This window comes from Malania oleifera, chromosome 5 (genome assembly GCF_029873635.1).
Source record: "Malania oleifera isolate guangnan ecotype guangnan chromosome 5, ASM2987363v1, whole genome shotgun sequence".
NCBI classification, from domain to species: domain Eukaryota; kingdom Viridiplantae; phylum Streptophyta; class Magnoliopsida; order Santalales; family Ximeniaceae; genus Malania; species Malania oleifera.
This window is the reverse complement of record NC_080421.1, coordinates 75,734,223-75,754,652: the sequence shown is the minus strand read 5'-3', so window position 1 is coordinate 75,754,652 and position 20,430 is coordinate 75,734,223. Positions and strand designations below refer to the sequence as shown.

General features: G+C 35.3%; 1 protein-coding gene across 1 annotated transcript in view; it reads left to right on the top strand.

Moving 5' to 3' along the window:
- LOC131155494 (flowering locus K homology domain-like) overlaps nucleotides 1–19,221 on the top strand; it is a 34,393-nt gene extending 15,172 nt beyond the window's left edge. The window contains exons 4-7 of the mRNA XM_058108688.1: nucleotides 587–735; nucleotides 10,925–11,209; nucleotides 12,338–12,532; nucleotides 18,622–19,221. Coding sequence (XP_057964671.1) covers nucleotides 587–735; nucleotides 10,925–11,209; nucleotides 12,338–12,532; nucleotides 18,622–18,825 — 833 coding nt within the window. The 3' untranslated portion in view covers nucleotides 18,826–19,221. The remainder of the gene's footprint in view (nucleotides 1–586; nucleotides 736–10,924; nucleotides 11,210–12,337; nucleotides 12,533–18,621) is intronic.
- The last annotated feature ends 1,209 nt before the right edge of the window (nucleotides 19,222–20,430 follow it).

Here is a 20,430-nt window from a genome sequence, read left to right as displayed (position 1 = left end):
TGTTACATTTGTATTCTGGAATGCTAAATCAAACAATCCTAAGTTTTAATTCAATATTTTTCAGGTGACATTTTTTTTTATTAGTTTAAAGTGGAGAATTATCTCATTGTTATTCCATCCTAATTCATTATTTGCTATTTCACCCAAAAAAAAAAAAAAAATCTTTTTTAGATTTTGAAACACTTCAATATCCTTCCAAAAATATACATATTTTTAACTAATATATCTTTACAAGTATACCCCTAATGTTCCACATTTTAGAGCATGTGCTGTACCTGATCCCATTCCTCTTCCATGAACCAAAATGTCTTGGGGAACATTGCTTTGTTGTGACTTCCTCTCAAGGACTGACATCTGTTCTTTTTGTCTTAGTCTTTGTGCCCCTGCCATTTTTTTTTGTCCATCTAATAATTTGGTAACACATTCTTGATGGATCATTGAATTACTTTTGCTGCATGAGTAAATTGTAAGGTGGGTTCGATATAGATCTTTAAAGTTGTTATTATCTTTGGCTATGAATGGCATTAATGATGGATGTTACATATTGCTCTCATAGTCTCATGCATTTTGAGATGGGTTATTGCAGAAAATCTGCCAGTTTTTGCTCTGCAAGATGATAGTGTTGTTGAAATACTAGGGGAGCCTGCAGGCGTGCATAAAGCAATTGAACTTGTTGCAAATCATCTTCGAAAATTTTTGGTTGATCGCAGTATTATTGCAGTATTTGAAATGCAAGTAAGTGTGCTCTTCTTATCCACTATAGGAGTGTGAATTTCTTAAGAGTTGTAAACCAATGGGGAGATAGTGGGAGTTGAGACGTGTATAAAGCAGATCTCTAATAATAAAATGAGCTATATTATTTCTTAGTTCTTCTACAGTGCAAGCATTTGCGGCTTCTTGAACAGCAGTAAGTTGAACCCCCTCTCAGAAATAGCTTGACGCACGCGCGCGCACATACACACAAACATAGAAGAAGAAGAAAGAAAGAAAGAAAGAAAAATCTAAAAAATCCCACAAATTTGGGAATCTAAAAAAATCCCACAAATTTGGGAAAATGTGGGTAAAGGAACTATGGTTCAGCCAATTAAGATGGTGGTCATATTTATACCTGTTGATCTAGTATGATTGTTTTATTTTTATACTAGTAGTTTACATCGCATTATATATGTTGATTTGGGGTCACAAAGAGCTTAGTAAGAATTTATATTTAGGTTTGAGATCAATCTGATCCATATTAAGCACTGGATACCCCTCCCTCCTATAACCTAGCGAACTGCATATTGGTAAGAACATTCTGAAACATAGCAAGTTTTTTCCGAAATGTGGTATGTTTTCAACCCTAAACACCATATCTAGCTATTCATTGTTTTAATTCAATGTTATCCATATTGCATTTTTATTGATGGAAGTGTTGCATAACCGCTTTACAATTTTCTTTGCGGTCGTTGTTAAGCTACTTCACCAAAGAAAGCATCTCTTAACATTTTGAAAACATCTAGGGGCCCATTTAGCTGTGGAAAATATTTTCTGCTTTTTTTTTGGTTTTCTTTATTTTTTCAAGATTTATACTAAAAATATAGAAAATAAAAAGTATGTTTAAATGTGCAAAACATTTTTTCATTTTGTATTCCTAGATTTCAAAATAATTACGAAGAAGACAACCTTTCTTTTAATTTTCAAAAATTATATAAAGTAATAGTTGGGATCATGGATTTTGGGGCTTGAATTTTTTAGATTTGTATAGATTTAGAAGAAACTGAATACATAAACCACACAAATTAAAGTTCAAGAACTATATTTCATGCTCCCATATGCAAAGTAAGAGTTAGAAATTTATAGATGTAATAAAAAGTTGTTTTCCAACTTTCCTATATAAATTTGGAAAATTGGAAAACAAGGTGGCATTTTTAATTATTTGAAAAATTTGGAATGGAAAATAAAACTACTACCACAAGCAAATGGTGCCAAAACTGTTTATTGTTCATTTATTTCATACTATTTTTTTGGGGTACGTTTTTGGAAAACTAAACTGGAAAATGAAATCTGTTTTCCAAAACTAGACGAGCCCTTAGAATCCTCTCTTAAATGTATGATGTCATTCTACATTCACATATACTAGTCATTTTCTCACATAGGTTGCAGGTGAGTTGTTATCAGTGAGTTATGTACCTATTATCTCTCTCTCTCTCTCTCTCTCTCTCCCCCTCTCTTCAAATAATGATCCAAGATCCATGATGAATTGTTGTAGGGTAAATTCCTCTTGTGGTCACTTAAATATTGACTAAATTTATTGAGGTCAATGAACTTTTAATTATTTCATAGTGAATTTCAAATAATGATCCAAAATGAATTGTTGTAGGGTAAATTCAATGAACTTTTAATTATTTCAATTAGGTCATTGAATTTTACTAAGTGTTGCAGAATCCATTATTTGGTCAAACTGTCAAAGATAGGGCAGCTCTCTGTTAGACTTGCTGACAGTCCTGGGACCCATGCATGCCTTTTTTTTTTTTTCCCCGAATTTTATCTATAATAATAATTTGAAATTAGGAGAAAGGGTCATTCCCTTTTTTGGGTGCCTGCAACCGTGGCAAGGGGCATTCCCAACAGACACAGGTTGCGGCTGCAGTGGCCCTGAATGCTACTGCCTTCCTTGCTCTTTTTCTTCTTCTTCTTTTTTTGAGCCAAACCTACAACCAAACCTCCCTCTCTGATCAAATGCCCTGCTAAACTGTCTTGGCTGATTACATCAAATCAACATTAAAGAGTTTATTAAAATCAATATCACATGCAAAATAGAACCACACAATCCCCAAAAGAAACAGCAAGTAAAATTCTCATGATAAATTATTCCCAAGAGTGCCTGCATATTTAGATGCGCACTTCCATGTGATTCTTATTCTACAATAAAGCAACAATTCTACCAAGCAGGTCCATTATATTTGTGGAAAAGAAAGAGAAAAATTAATAACCCTCCAGTGTCCAGCCCAATTCATCCCTTCTCTGATTTGTTCAATAATCACAAACAGGGCGTGTGCTTGATTTAAACTCCCAGGCAGCATGCCATTATATCTTACTTTCCCAGTTTTCATTAGAAACATGTCAGAGGTAGAATGGCAATCCAATACTATCACAGGGTCCCAGCCCTGGAAAACGTAAAATGGCCATTGAGGAGCTCAAGCTCACTGGTTGATGAGTTTTTATAAGGACAAAGGTGGCCAGGTTAGTGGGGACGAGCTTTATGTGGCCATAATAGCCATGACAGGATGGTTCACATTGTGGAAGAGTTGGTCCTGATTGAAGATGGTTGATACCAAAGTCAATGGGTTCATTTACGTTGGCCAGATCGATAACCTCTGGGAATTTGCAGAAAAAAATTTGGGCGTGAGGCTTGCCATCGACAATTGTTGCCACTCCTGTGGCTTTGCCATGGACGTCTCATATTTGAGGGACCGGGGAAGGGGATGGTTTCCTCCTGTTTTCAAATTATATTCTTATTATTGATAAAAAAAACTTTCAAAAAGAGAGAGGGTCATATGTGGGCCCCAGATCTGCCATGTAGTCTAAGTCTGGCGGAAATCTGTTTCCTTTGAACGAAATGATGCACTGTGCAACACTGAGTTAAGTTCAAAGACTTAATTTAAACAATTGGATGTTCAGTGACTTCAATGGGATTTAGTCAATAGTTTAGTGATCAGTGATGAAACTTACCTGGAACTTGTCAAAGGTTCCGAAAGAGATACTTCTTAAAGATGATTGGTTGACATGAGTTAAAAATACATATACTTTTTCAAGTACTGGATCATGTTTTCTATGGGACTGTTTATGGCAACTTTGTATTGAAAGTGATTTTAAGGGTATGAAATTACTTCTAAGACATGCGATAATTTTGTTGGAAGTTGATATATGTTCTAAACTTAATTTTGGAAAAAGCTTTGACAAGTAACTTTTGTTGCGAAGTGAGGATTTAAAAATTTGGAACTTGCAAATGTGATTCACTATCCAAATTATTGAAGGCTAACTTAAAAATAAATTTGCATGATAATATTACTTTCATTAAAAACTTTCCCAAGCAGGCACTGTATAATTACCCGTGCTGCTTCTTATGTTTTCTGTTGTACTAGTAGTATGCCTATAGTGAAAAATTGTGGGATTTTGGTTTTAGATGAGTATGTAGAGTTTAAGCTTTATTTTGTGGTCTTGCTTTTTTTCTTTTCACTTGCATTTCTGCCTTATTCACTACTGAAGAGTGTAAATACTATGTTGCCTTCTTATGTTTCTGGCTTATTCGTCACTGTTAAGTGTAATTGTTACTTCACCTGTGCTTGTTAGTTTTGCGCAATGGAATTTCTGTCCGTTTTATGCCATCTTCTTTTTAACTTCAGTGGCAACACATCGTCTCCTGAGTCATACTTGTACTTTATATAATGTTATGGTGATGTTTAAATTACATTAAGAAATGATCTGTTTTGAAACTGAAGTATTTGACAGTTATATTTCTGTTGAATTCATTTGTTTGTGTGTGTGTGTGTTTGTGCATGTGTCGTCTGGAAGTTAAAAATTTTAATTGTTTCAAGGTTCTTTTAAACTTTTGTCATATTATATTTGATTTTCAACCATCTGTAGTTTGGATAACGTATAAGCCTATGAGGTGATCCATGATAGAAATTAATAGCAGATTCATAATAAATCACTTTAGCTGTAAAAAAGAAAACTATTCTGATACTTCGCAATGGAACCAGAGTCCTCAAGATATAGTAAAGATATAGTCACACACATATTTGGGCCCATTTAGCCTATCTAAAATAAGTCTAAATGCAATCTATATAATTCTGATTAAACTTAGTTCGTTTTAAGAGTGTTTTGCCTTATGCTTAAAGGACATAGGATATATATGTTCAAAAATTGATTTACAGTACAGCATAGATAACTATGCAAATGTCCTGCATTTTAGTGCATATGCTGTACTGTGATCTCATCCCCATTCCACAAACTGGAGCATTTTGTGTCATAGGTAACATTGGCTACTCCCTCCCACACCCAGGAGAAAGTTCTGAGTTGGGCTATGCAAGCTTGGCTTGCTCCAGTCGCTTCAAAATATATGCCCAAATGGGAATCCTGCATTCTTGCTTGAGTCAAAACTTCACCTTTAACTCACAGGTTTGGACCAAGCAAATGCATCTAAATTGTAACTTTTTGTGTTTAATTTTTACTTGCATTAATGACAATGGAAATGATCTAGTGAGAAATTGAATTTTTTGAATCTTCTGCTTCTATTAATATGGATGTTAAGCAGTTAAGCTATTGACTGCTCCAAATCTTAAGGTCTTCATGGGCTAACTATGTATGTTGAGCTATAATCCTCCCCCAGCTTTAACTGGGAAAAAAAATTTGAATCCAAGTGGAGGTTCGTTGCGAGCTGGGAGGCTGACAAACAAACATTAATGGAATATAGAGTGAGCAGTAACTTTTGAACTGAAACGCTCTTGGGGGGGGGGGGGTGTTTGGATTTATTAGGTTATCCTAACTCCTAAATGCCTCCATGGAATAAATTTTCTTCTACTTATCTAATTTCGGGGAATAGGATTACTATCTGATGGCCTCACGGGAATAATTTTGTTTGTTTTGCTCATCAGATTTGAATATAAGATCAAAGTGGTCGGCCAAATAGTGCACCAGTAGGAGTGAGCTAGTCACTGTTATTAGCAAATAGCAATTAAAGGGGTAGGGGTAAACCCAAACAAACTTCTAATGAGATAGTAAGGGTTTAACAGCCGCTCAAATTGTCGGATGAAACCACCCAAGATTGTGCAAATTGGTAGAAAAGGATTCATGAAGTGGACTCCACCTACTGGTACTTGAACTTCTTAAGCAATAGTAAGGGTTTAACAGCCCCTCAAATTGTCGGATGAAACCACACAAGATTGTGCAAATTGGTAGAAAAGGATTCATGAAGTGGACTCCACCTACTGTTACTTGATGCTTGGTTTGTTGTTGTTGTACCTATATTAATAGGCAATTTGTTGTTATTTCAATAAGCTTACCAAAGTACCCTAAACTTGAGACAGTAACAATATTACAAACAATATTGTGAAAAATTGTAATAATTTTTAAGATAGAAAATATGTAAATAAATTATATGTATTATAAAAATAAATAAAAAATTATGAAAATCACAAAAATGTAAACAGAAAGATTATATATACTTTGCAAACTATTTGTAGGCATTCAAAAATTGCTGACTTGTGTACATGACTTGAATCATGATGAGATAGCTAAGCTATTATAAAGTTCAAACTGTTTTCATGATCTGAGATATAGCTCTTAGTAATTTTGGAAAGGTTTAGGTTCAAGAGTTTTAGAAATCAACTCAAATTATGACATTCTTTTTATATAAATGTGTAGTGAAAAATTTTCTAACCAATTCGAATATGAGAATCACACATCCAAAATGCGTAAGCCTCAACTAAAAAAGCACAAAAGGCGTGCCTTTTGTAAAAATGCATAGGCACAAGCAAGTAATGCGTCAGCCTTTTTTTGAATTTGGTATTTTATATTGACCCTCAAGGCGTTTTAGTCATGCCTTGGGCTCGCCTTGATTGAGTCTTTTAAAACACTGATGATAATAATCATAATAGTGAAAACAAATGGTTTGGTTAACTAATTTATTTGATACAATTGTAAAAACTAAGAAAATGCTAGATGAATGAAGGAAAAACACTTTAATACCTATATACAAAAATAAAGGAGATATTCAAAATTGTAATAGCTATCATGGAATTAAACTTACGAGTTATACGATGAAACTATGGGAAAAGGTAGTCGAACAAAGATTAAGGTTAGAAACGAAGGTCTTAGAAAATCAATTTGGTTTTATACCCGGGAGGTCTATCACAGAAGTTATTTATCTTTTAATAAGATTAATGGAAAAAATTAGGGAAAGGAAGAGGGACTTGCATATGATATTTATTGACCTTGAGAAAACATATGATAGGATACCTAGGGAAGTTATATGGTGGGTTTTAGAAAAAAAGGGTGTATGTAGTAGGTATACTGATGTCATTAAAGATATGTACGATGGAGTAATGACTAGTGTAAGGACTATAGATGGAGAAATTAGAGAATTTCCAATCACCATAGGTGTGCATTAAGGATTTGCTTTGAGTCCTTATCTTTTTGTTTTAGTGATGAACCAATTGACTAAGAGTATTCAAAAGGAGGTCCCATGGTGTATGTTGTTTGCAGATGATATTGTATTAATCGACGAAACTAGGGACGGAGTAGAGGCTGAGTTAGAGTTATGGAGAGAAGCTTTGGAATCTAGAGACTTTAGGATAAGTAGAAATAAGACAGAATATATGAAATGTAATTTTAGTAATGATAAGCGGAATATTGGAGACAAAGTTAAACTTGATGATGAAGAAATAAATAACACTTGTAGATTTCGATACCTTGGATCTATTATGCAAGCTGAAGGAGAAATCGAAGATGATTTAATGCATAGAGTTAAAGTAGGTTGGGTAAAATGGAGAAGTGCTTCAAGTGTGCTCTGTGATCGTAGAATACCCTTAAAATTAAAAAGGAAGTTTTATAGGACAGCTATAAGACCGGCTATATTATATGGATTAGAATGTTGGGGCAACGAAGAAACATATTATCCAAAAAGTAAAAGATACCGAGATGAGAATGCTTAGATGGATGAGTGGTATAAAATTAAAAGATAAATTAAGGAAGTTGTAGCTCCTATAGAAGATAAGGGAGAGACGGCTCAAATGGTATGAACATTTGCAACGTAAGCCACATAGTGCACCTGTGAGGAAGAATGACTTAATTTTTGTGGGGGGTAGTAGAAGGGGTAGGGGTAGACCTAAAATAACTTGGGAAGAGATAGTAAGGATTTAATATCCTTGAATCTATCAAAAGAAATTGTCCATGATCGCATAAATTGGTGGAAAAGGATTCATATAGGCAACCCCACCTAGTGGGACTAAGACTTGGTTTTGTTGTTGTTGTTGTTGTAGTGAAAACAAATGGTTGTAGTAGTAGTAGACAAGGGCAACTTTATTTAGGAGCAATGAATGGTAGGAACATTGAATATCCATGTTTTGACAATATATTAGGGCTTGTTTGGTTAGGGCTTTGGATAGAGTTTTCTGAATTCAGAAATGCTGATAAAAAGAAAACACAAAATTCAAATTTGGTTAAGTGTTTCAAAAAATCATTTCCGGAAACATATCCAAAAACATTCGTAAAAAAACACGTATTCAAGAAATAATTTTAATGTGTTTTTCATGTTTTTGGATATGATTTCCAGATGCAATGAAGGTCTAGTATGGGGCGTAATCCATTTTTAAATAATAATAGTAATAATGACAATAATAATACTAATCATGATAATTGTTATTGTTATTTCTATTTTATTAACAACTTGCCCCTATGGATCAACCTTAACCAAGCACAGTTTCACTATTTTCATTTCCAGTATCAATTTAGAAAACAGTTAACCGAACATAGTTTTAAGTAATAAAATACATGATAAAATCGTTTTCATTTTCAAAAATAACATAAAATTTGAATCCTGAACCAGAAACCCTTATATTCTCAAGGAATGAATTTCAATGGGTTCTAAACAGGGGCATCCAATATTCCAGATGCTATATTCCTAGGAAGCCTTTTGAATAACTCATGTCGAATGCCCACCTAAGCCTCTAATACCATCTTAAGCCACTGGTTGGGCTTGGAAAGCTTAAGTTGTTAGAGAGTGGACTAACAATATATATTCAGGTTATTAATGGATTGTAAAATTTGTTCTTTGTTTTAAGTGCTCAGAATCTGCTCTGCATCTTTTCTTGCATTGTAATTCTGCATGGAAGGTTTGGAACAAGTTGCCCATTTATTTTGGATAAAGTTGGGTTTGTCCAGGGATACTGGAGGAGTTTTTCGCAATATGTTTTGGTAGGAAGAAGGAAGAAAAAGTGCTATGGACTAAAGTTTATTTGCAGTCTTTTGGGGTTTGTGGAAGGAATGAAACTCCCGTATATGTTCAGGGGAAGAAATTTGCAATTTTTTTTTTTATGTGGGAGAACATTCATTTTCTGGCTTCTTTGTGGTGCATGGGTAAAATGGTAATTTCAAGAGGATATGCTTCTCAGATATTCAGCGGGATTGGCTTTCTCTGTTGACTTTTTAGGATGTGCTGATTTTTGGATTGTTTTTTTATACCTTTTGGTTTTCTTATATTATTTTCCCTGGGGTTTCCAAGACTTTGTTAAGGAGATGTCTCTTCTCCTGATTGTAAATTCTTATTATTCTATCTAATGAATTTCTTGTGCTATAAAAAAAATTGTTCTTTGTTGTTTGTAGAGGAGGAGCCTTGACCAAGTAGTAACTATGAGGATGTTATACCTAAATCTGAAGGTCATAGGTTCAAGTCATGGAAACCCCTCTCTAAGTGTGGAGGAAAGGTTGCACACGTCATACACTTCCTAGACTCCCAATGCGGAGTGGAACAATAGGGTTTTATTTCTTTGTAATGTTAATGTACAACATCATGCTGTACATGCTTGTGCTTGAAATCATATTGCAAGTAGATTATTTGAACTACATTGTGAAAAATCATGAATATCTAAGCAATCCTTAGAATATTTGGTAGAAAATAAGGGCTTGTTTAGTTGTGAAAACAGTTTTCATTTTCCATTTTTAGTTTTCCTAAGAATTATAAAAATTCTAGCTTATTTTTTAGTTTTCCAAGATTCACATTAAAAAGGTAGAAAACAAGGTTCTGTTTAGTTGTGCAAAACAGTGTTTCATTTTTTATTTCTAGATTTCAAGTGAATTACAGAAGGACAACTTATTTTTCAAATTTTCAAAAATTATATGAGTTAGTGTTAGCAGCATGGATTTTGGGGCTTGGTCTTGGGTGGATTGGAAAGAAACTCAATACAATTTTATTCTATATTTTATGTAAATCCACACAAATCTGAATCCAATATCCAAATTTCATGCTCCAAACTCGGTGTAAGAAATTATAAATCTAGAAAATAATGAATTTTTTTTTTTCTAGATTTCCTATGTGAATTAGAAAATTGGAAAACAAGGTGGCATTTTTGTAATTATCTGAAAAAAAAAAAAAGCAAAATAAAACTATTTCCACATGCAATTTTTTTTTTTTCTCAATTTTTATGCAAATGTTGTACAATGGATGAAATTATTTAACTTCTTTTGTATTTCGCAAATTAAAAAGTGGAAAATGAAAACTGTTCTCCACAACTAAATGGGCCCTGTTTTCTTGAAATGATTCAAGGTTTCACTTTTATGGATTCTTATTGCTTTTGGTAAGTAGGAGCTATTGTTATTGATTTGTCCATTCTGAGGTTGAAATAGAGCTTAGTTTGCTTTGGACAAGTCTAGAGGTTAGATTGGAAATTGCTGCTTAGTTGTGAGAATGAGTTAATGCTACATAGAATGTAGAACATTCTTGAATGGGCATGGGATTGTGGTACACATATGCTCTCAAATATGGTATGCTCGGGTTATGCTTCTAGCTATATATAGATAAAGTATGTAATGACACTTGCATATTTAAGGGAGGATGTTGTGGCATGTCTTGATTTGAAAGACATTTTTCTATAGTGAGGTACATTAATAATGACTGAAGAGATTTATAATGTGGTAATACACCACTTTTGCAATAAAAATGTCATATGGAAAAATATTGAATTAAACTTTGGATTGCTAGATTTAGGGTTCTAGAACAAAAGTACACTGTCATTTTGTGTCACTCAGTTGTTTGCCAGTGCATTTGCATTTTCTGTTAAATATATTGAACCAAAATGATTCTTCTCTAAGTCTCTGAATACTTTTTTGTGGCAGTGTATCAGTCATGACTGTATAATTATTGCGTTTTATGTTTTTACCTTGTCAGATGCAAATGCCAAACGCTCGTGCAAATCAGAACATGCCATTGCCACCAGACCAGTCTTGGGCTCCCCTTCCTCAAGGTTTTCCTATGAATACTGGCGCTGCACCTGGTTATGTTCCTCATCCTCAATATATGCAGCCTCCCCATCAATTTGATGATTATTATCCACAAGCTGACATGCCTACTTTGGATAAGTATCCACGTCACGATGCATCTGCATATGGAAGAGATGCATCTATGGGAGTGAGTTCATCAAGTGTGCAGCCACAACAATCACTGGCCACAAAGGTTTTTCTACTTTTTTTGATTTTGTTATCTTTAAATAAGAATGTTCCAGTGGAAATCAATGGTCAAAGATGCAGTAGCCTTCATGGTTTTTAATGATAACCTCTGAGCTTTTTGCACCCCCTATCTAGGTTTTATTTGCGATTTGATTGTTCTGGGATTGTGTTCAGTTCTTATAGGCTTACAAATCAGTGCTGGCAAGTTTAAGCTGTGAGATGTTGCTACTTCATCAAGCTAACTTGGATGGAAAAGAATACTGATTAAATGGACCCATAGATTATGGATTGGAAAACTAATTGATAGTTTATGCTATAAATATGGGAAAGTAATAAGGCCAAGGATGCAGTACCCTTTATGGTTTCTAATGATAGCCTATGGTTTTTAATGATAGCCATAGTTTATGCTATAAATATGCAACAATAATAAACAATAGCAGCAGTAATAATAAGAAATAAATAAATAAATAAATTATATATATATGTTTTTCACTAGGTGATATTTTTGTTACTGTTATCTTTATTAGAAATGTAAAAAAAAATTTTGATTGAAGAAATGGATCTTTTTTTCAGTAAAAAATAATGTTGAATTGAAATCATATATTTGAAAGATTACAGAAGTAAATAATTTTATATTGGGTTTATTTTTGAAAATGACTTATATTTCATTCCATTTTAGCCTCCATTGAAAAATATTGAATGTTTAGAAAAGGTGAAGTTTGCTAATGATATAGTCTTTCTATATTACTAACTAAACACAATATGGCATTTGAATAATGATTCCATTTATAACTCGATTTCTTTCCTATTTCATTTCCTTTCCGCTGAACAAATTGGGGGGTTATTGAATAAAAAATTGTGAAGAGTGCTGCATTTTCCTTTTTGAAAAAGGCAACCAATACTTCACAGCATTTACAATATTGACAATAAAACTGTGCACAATACTATTGCCTACTCGTTCCTTGTGGCATTTTTAATAGACTTGGTCACTCCTGTCTTCCTAACCTCTGATTCTTTTCTACTCATTATTTTTTGTTTATTCTTTTCTTCCTTTTCTTCCTTTGGAGGGTTGGCGACTTGCTAGTAATCAGTCCTACTCTATTTTATTTCCTCACAAACAATTAATTACTTGCAGGTCACTCAACAGATTCAAATTCCTCTGTCATATGCTGATGCTGTTATTGGGACGTCTGGTGCAAACATAAGCTACATACGTCGTGCCAGTGGGGCAAGTATTGTGATACAGGAAACAAGAGGCATGCCTGGAGAGATGACTGTTGAAATAAATGGTTCTGCTTCTCAAGTACAGGCAGCCCAGCAATTGATACAGGTATTATACAGTTCTCTGTCTATTCTGAAAATCTCAATGTTGCCTTCATTTTTCATCACTTCCACAGTTAGCCTATATGGTTATCTGTAGAGGATTAACATTCCTGATTCAGTGGAAGGTGATTTTTTTGCTTGCATTTGTCCCTGCTCTTAGTTTGACATGCTTTTGTATTGGAATTGTTGGTAAAGACGTGCATGCATTAGGTTGCTTATTGAGATTTTTGATTAAATGAATGGTATAACTCAAAGATAGGTCTCTCCCTCTATTTATAATACAGATCAAATAACCATTAACGCCCCCCCTCAAGTTGGAGCATAGATATCATATGCTTTTAGCTTGTTACAAATAAATTTAACACGAGCACTCCCCAAACTTTGGTAAACAAATCAGCAAGCTGCATATCGGACTTCACATAAGTGGTAGTAATAAGCTTCTACACAATTTTCTACTGAACAACATGACAATCAACTTCAATGTATTTTATTTGCTCATGGAAGTCTGGTTGGAGGTAATATGAAGAGCAACTTGATTATCACACATCAACTCCATAGACTGAGAATGTAGAAAACCCAATCTTCCAACATTCTTACAGCCGAACAAGTTCAAACGTAGTGTGAGCCATAGCTTTATACTCTGACTCAAAACTTGACCTGGCCACCATAGTTTGTTTTGAACTTTTCTAAGAAACCAAATTACCACCATCGAAGGTATAGAACTCAGTTTTGGATCCTCGGTTGGAAGGTGACCCAACTGAATTTGCATCTGTATATTCTTGAATATAAGTGTGACGTTGATCTCAATATAGAAGGCATCTCCCAGGTGTACCTTTGAGATATCTCAAGATGTGAATTACTGCGTCGCAATGAATTGTCCTCAGAAATATGATCATTACATGAGGAAACCAAAGGCATGGTAGTAGAAGCTAGAGGGGACTCTCTTCCTTGGGGCCACTATTGTGAATACACCTACAAATTAGGACGATTGAGACAATGAGAAGGACGTAAACTACTTGGATACATAGGTGGTTGATTGTGTAAGGATAACAAACTGGAATTTCGAAGATTAGGCAGCGGAAAAGACTCATTGAGATTAGAAGCACTTAGGGATTGAGTGTAGTAAGGTGTAGACTCAAAGAAGGTAACATTTGTAGAAACAAAGAAGCGATGCAGAGTAGGACTATAACAACAATATCCCTTTTGAGTATATGAGTAGCTCAGAAATACACATTTTATAGAATGAGGATCTAACTTATCCATTATTGGAGTTAGTTGATGAACAAAGGACACCCCCAAATATACAAGGAGGTAGAGAGAATAGAGGTGAATTAGGAAAGAGAATGGAGTAGGGAGTTTTACCTCTAAGAACAGAGGACAATATCTTATTGATAAGATAGCAAGTAGTAAGTATAGCGTCACTCCAAAACACTTTAGGTACATCCATTTGATAAAGTATGGTGAGGGTGATTTCAAGGATATGTCTATTTTTCCTCTCTGCAACCCCATTTTGTTGTGTGGACATGACGATTGATGAACAATACCAAACAGAGTCATATAAGTAGTGAATTGAGTACTAAAATACTCTTAGCATTATTGCTCCAAAATATATGAATTGGCAAACCAAATTGAGCCTTTATTTCAGAACAAAAAGCACAAAATATATGAATAACTTAGAACGATCTTTTATTATATAGTCAAGTCATCCTTGAATATTTATTCACAAAAGTTACGAAGTACTAGAAACCCAACTTGGCCAAAACTCTTTTAGGACCCCAAACATTCGAATGGACTAACATGAAAGGGCTTGTAGCCCGTTTACTGACTCGGGAAGGAAAAGGGACATGATGCTTTCCCAACTCACAAGACTCACAATCAAGACTAGACAAAAAACTCAAAGAAGGATTTAGATATTTTCAACTTTCCAACGACTAATGACCAAGGTAACAATGAATTTGGAGAGGTGTGGCAGCAACAGTGTAGGTAGTAGAAGGAGATAGCAGCTTAAAGTGATAAAGTCCACCAGCTTTACTTCCCTCTGCCAATCATCTTCCTCGTCTTCAAATCCTAAATAACCACAGAATTAGAAAAGAATGTTACTGAGCAATTCATGGATTTGGTAATCTTGCTAACATACATATGAATGAAAGAAAAATGGGGAATATACAAAAGAAAATGAAGAGAAATAGAAGTAGGATTTATAATCCTAATTCCCTTAACGCAGTGGTGGATCCATCAGCAAGAGTCACACAAGGTAAGATTTCAGGATACTAGAGAGTAGAGAAGAAATTAGGTATACTTGTGATATGATCAGTGGTAACGGAGTCCATACCCCAAGGACTAGGGTGAGAAGTATTGGATGACAGGCATGTTGTGGGATTACTTGTTTGGGCTAGAGATGCAATGGGAAGAGAAGCTTGTTGTGACGCTTGATGCTACTGGAACTTGGAATACTCTTCCTCTAATATAAATACAGTATGCTGCCCCCCCTCCCCCCAACTTGGCCCAAAAGGTGTAGAGTTAGTGGTGGCTGCATTGGCAACATGTGAAGGTTAACTGTGGAGATCTCAACACTGCTCAATAGTATGATTACCAGGTCCACAATGAGCGTGCTTGTGAGGAGTGCCTCTACCTCGTCCATCTCTACCATCACAACTGCCCGAACCACCTTGATAACTTTTGCAGTTGTTTGGTAGAAAACTAGAATCACCATGTGTGGCAGTGGCTCTCTCTCAAATGCAAGTGTAGGAAAATGTGAGTTGCAAGAAGCACAAAGGACACGAGGATAAACATTGACAAATGATGCAAGTCTGCACTACTAAGTATCTGGGACTAGACTACCTCAAACTTGGGTATCAAATATGCTAGAACCCGAAGAACTATCGTCTGCTCCTTCAGCTTTTGCATCTCACTAACATCAGCAATTATAGGTTGCATGATGTTAAGCCCCGCGTGGATATGTTTTGTCTCCAAAATAATCTATAATGTTCCTATCTTCTCTTTGTAACCAGTGTCTTAAAAGGCAAAGGCGTAAGGCGAGGCATTTTATCCTCCGCGAGGCGAGGCATAAGCCTTAGGGCATTGAGGCGTAAGCATTTTGGGATTATATTTTTTGAAATAATTAAAAAATAAAATCAATTTATATAAAATAAAAAAATATGAAAAATTTTAAAATAATAGAAAAAATATGAAAACATAATTTTAAATATCATACAGGCCAATTTTTAGTTTTAGGTAACAAACACAAACAATATATGTTAAAAAAATAAGTATGAGCCATAAGAAAAGCCGAATTAAATATGTCTAGATTCTAATTTCTAAAAGCCAGCTGCAGTCAACAGTGGCAGAGAACGAGAGGGTCACGGAGAGAGGCGAGAGATTGCAGAGGGTCGCTGCAGAGAGACGACAGCTCCAAAGGGTTCGTTGAAGGGAAAAAATACGTCAGAATGAGTCGTTGGAGGCAGATCAGAGTTGGAAAGGATCGTTGGGGAGAGAGCAGAGGCTTTGTCGAGGCTTCGAAGAGAGAGCAGAGGCTTCGTCGAGGCTTCGAAGGGAGAGCAGAGTCTTCGTCAAGGTTCGAGGAGAGAGCAGAGGCTTTGTTAGGCTTCGTTGAGGGAGCACAGGAGAAGAGTTTCAGTGTGTTCTGGGTTCTGAACTTTTAAATGTGTTTTAAAACTGGAATCCCATAAGGCGTACGACTTGAATTTGAAGCATAAAAAGGTGAGTATTTTTGCCTGAGGCGTACGCCTTCTCGCCTGAGGCGTACACTTTGCGGACTAATGCATTTTCACAAACGCCTTGGTGTGTTTTAGGCCTAAAACGCCTCAAGGTGCGTCGCGCCTCAATTATGCCTTTCATATCACTGGTTGTAACTGAAAGTACTCTTGGGATAAATCATACCGATGTGTAATGTTACTAGAGTACATAAGTTTGGCATATTCCCAAATCTCCTTGCATGTATCTATATGCATGCACGCTCATGCAATCTGGGGCTCCACTGAATTCCACAGGAGGGAAACATTCAAGGCATCTTCTTGAATCCACACTTCTTTTCTCTTCTCATCAGAAAGACTAGATTGGAGCAAGTGGTCAGATTTTCCTAATTCTTTCGATACAACTTTTCAGTTGTTATCTGTGGTAGCGATGAAGGAAACATTTTTTAGGGATTTAGACTCCATCCCAACACTCACAAACCAGTAGCCACGCCACTATCAAACAAGAAGAACAATCAAAACTAATTGGGACAACCATAAACAAGGTGAACCACTGAAACAACCATGGATGAGGCGATCCACTTACAAACTGATATAACACTGCCACATCCTTACAAATCAACTTATGAACACTGCCACTACTCCAAGAGACTCAGAAAAAACCTTTACGAACACCGAACAACAATTAACGAATTTCCTCAAGTGCGTGGTTGAAAAGGTTGGATCTTTGAGCAAAACACATGCCCAATAGCTTGATAATATGGTCTAGGGAGGAAATCAAAACATGCTGGAGGAAAAAATCAGAAAAAGATGGCCGGAATCATTCTCACATGCCGACAGGTGGGGTTGGGACTGCCAGAAGTTGGCCAGCTTGTGGGCTGGTTTCCAGTGATGGGGTTTTGTAGGTTAGGGTTCAGTTGGTTCTGTTTTTGGCTATATGGTTGGTTTTGTGAAATAACGAAGGATTGTGGTGGTTTTTGAAGAAGGCAGCAACGGGAGGGTGTTTTCTGGCGACGGCAGAGTGTGGGTTGGTGATGGGGTTTAGGTTGGATCATGCTGTGATACCATATTGAGATTTTTGATTAAATGAATGACCTGACTCAAAGATAGGTCTCCCTCTATTGATAATAAAAATCAAGTACATTATAATGGCCATAATACCCTTACTATCACTAATTAACATAACACTAACACAATAATAATACTAAAAGACTAAAATAACCATTAACAGTGCCTTTGCAGTTTTTACATCTTATATATTAATGTTATATTTGCTTGCTTGTATACAGTTTGTTTTTTATTTTTTGTTTTGAGGTTAAGTAATTCAAATATGTTCATGGTATGCCATGCTTTACCTTGGATGTAACGCTAGAGAAATACCTAAAATACTGTTAGTTTAGTGCTTATAGCTGTTACATATTGTTCTATTAAGTAAATACTAGAACAATGATGAAGTAACTCGTATTACTACCGCTGTAACTGCTAGTTGGCTGCCGCATAACTCTGTGGGTAAGAACTTAAATTTCCTTACTTGAGAGATACGGGCATAAATAGGCTGTCCTCTACCCTATGCTTTCCAACTCGTTGCTATCATTGATAGGGGGAAGATTAGGCCACCCCATATGCTTGTCAAGCTTTACATTTTTACACCGTCAACTGATTTGGCAAGCTCATTTCCAAGTCTAGTTCATTCCTGTTCTAAGTTCTAACCCAAACTTGTCCCAGGTCTGGTGGCATGACCCTTCTCACATGGAGACCCTGTTCCATACAACCCCAGTGTTCAGTGATCAAATATGCACTGCCATTAATCAGGAAATAATCACTCAAAAACCTAGTAGCACTCAAAACACATGAACTCAGCTGTCCTTTTTACTGATACCTAAGGTCAATAACCTGTAGGGTGTTGGGGAGTTCTTACCTCTACCTGATTTCTTATAAGATAATTCTCTCAAATTTTGGCAAATTAACAATCTGGGTCTGATGGAACAAGATCTTGATCTCAGTAACAGATTGGGATTAAGAAGGGCTAGTTCAATATGAAAATGATGTTTCAGTAGCCAGTGGCAATAGTGAAGGCACGGTTCATCTCCTCCGCTGTTGGTTGAACTCGCACACCATGATGGCCTCCATTTAGATTCTTGTGTTGATGATTACAGTTTTTTGTCTTGGATTGGAACAAATTACTACCGTTCATCCCTAACTTGACATTTTTTTTTTTCACAAATTTTATGAACAGAGGGTCCTATTTTCATATTTGTCTTATTAATGTAGATATTTTTCTTTGATATCCCTTTAAACCGTAGAAATCTAAGTTTCTGTTCAAACAGTAGATCCTATGCATTTTATAGTTCACAATCACACTGATATTGTGTCTGTGCTGCAGAATGTCATGGCTGAGGCTGCAAATTCTATGCAGAACCCAACCACAGGACCTAATGCCCCTGCTGGAGACTATAATCAAGGCTATAACGCTTTTTCTGCTCATGGTTCCATGTATTCGTCACCCCCATCCAGTGCTGCTAATCATGTTGGCCATGCACCTACTGGAGACTATGGTTCAGTCTATGGCACTAACTATGGGTATTAGTAAGTTGATGCTTGATCCTACTTGGGTGGGGATCAAAACATGGTATTATCAAGTATCGATGCTCCTCAGAGATTGATATTGATTCAACAGTGATTCACTAGAAAAATACTGGATAGACAAATTCTAGTCAGGGAAATTTGGAATCTCTTATCAAGTTGAGTTGTACTGGAACAATGTGTATTGGTCTTTCTAGGGTTTTCCTGCTTTCTCCTTTTGCTTCTTCATGTGATCTAGTTGTCGTCATTTGTCAGTGCCTAATATTTGTTTAATTATTGCATTTCCGACCTTGGTCTTTTCATTAGGTGCTTATTCATACAGAATTCTAATATGAGATCTTCACTGAGGTTAAATCACTGTATACTTCATTACTGGATTTCTAAGTTGCGTCTTCATTCACTCTCGGTTTAGACATTGGATGGTGTATTTTTAGTCAAGTTTTTTAGCCATTGATTGTTACAGTTCTGAACTATTGAGGTCAAGCTTTACCTTAATGTATGACGGTTGCTGTTATCAATAGTTTTCATCCTAACTCAATGGTGTATGGGTTCCTGTGTGGGATCCCATGGAGGATAATTGTTTGTTCTCATCTTTTCTGAGGTAAGTAGCAACACAATTCAAATCTTTGACTGCCAGCGATATTGTTCATGTGTTTGCTCGCAATTGCGTTCGCTCGATATGGATGTTCTTCTAAGGATTTTATACAATTAAATATGGTTTAGTTTGGCGTAGCTTAAAATGCATTTTTATTTTTTTTTATTTCAGCAATAGCATCAAAGGTCTAGAACATTATACATGTGCAATTTTCTAAATTATCTTATATAGTCATTAGTGTTTTAAAAATCAGATTGGATTGGTTGATTAGACCACCCAACCGAGTCAAAATTATGTTAAATTGTGAAGATTGCTGAAAACACACTGAAGTAGCATGAGGGTGTGCAATAACTTATGTTTAAAAAATGATTTTAGATTAGAAAATTATTAATTTTGTTAAATATGCATAAATTTGGTAATATGCACATTTCATTGTTAATTTTTTTTTTTTGTTATTTAAAATTGATTCCGTTTTACATAAAAAAAAATTATATAATTGTATGTGAAATATAACAATTAGGGTAAAAGATATTGATGTCGTCGTAAAAGCTTGATTGAGATTTTGAAAATTCTATTGATCTCCTAACATTTGACTCGATAAAATTATGCCTTTCAAAAGATTTACTTTTTATTTTTTATATTTTGTAAAACATAGAGGGAGAATTCTGATCTCAGCAAATCTAAGGAGAGGTTTGGAATTTTTGAAATTTTACTTATCTAGAAAGGTTAAAGTGTTTTATCCTAAAATTTACCAGTTAGAATTTCTGATGCAGTGTTCAAATTTTTGTATTAGAACAATATACCACAACTCTTGCCCCATTCAACCATGTCAATTCACAATCAATCATCAAGAGAGGTGTTTAAAATTCATAATCATTTTCCCAAAACTTGTTAAGCTCGAGTATGTTGCATACGTTTCTAATTTAATATAAACTCTAACTCAGTTTTAGACATTGCTCACGTGTTTCCAAGTCAAGTTTAATGACATTTTCTCATGTATAACTTATGGGAGAG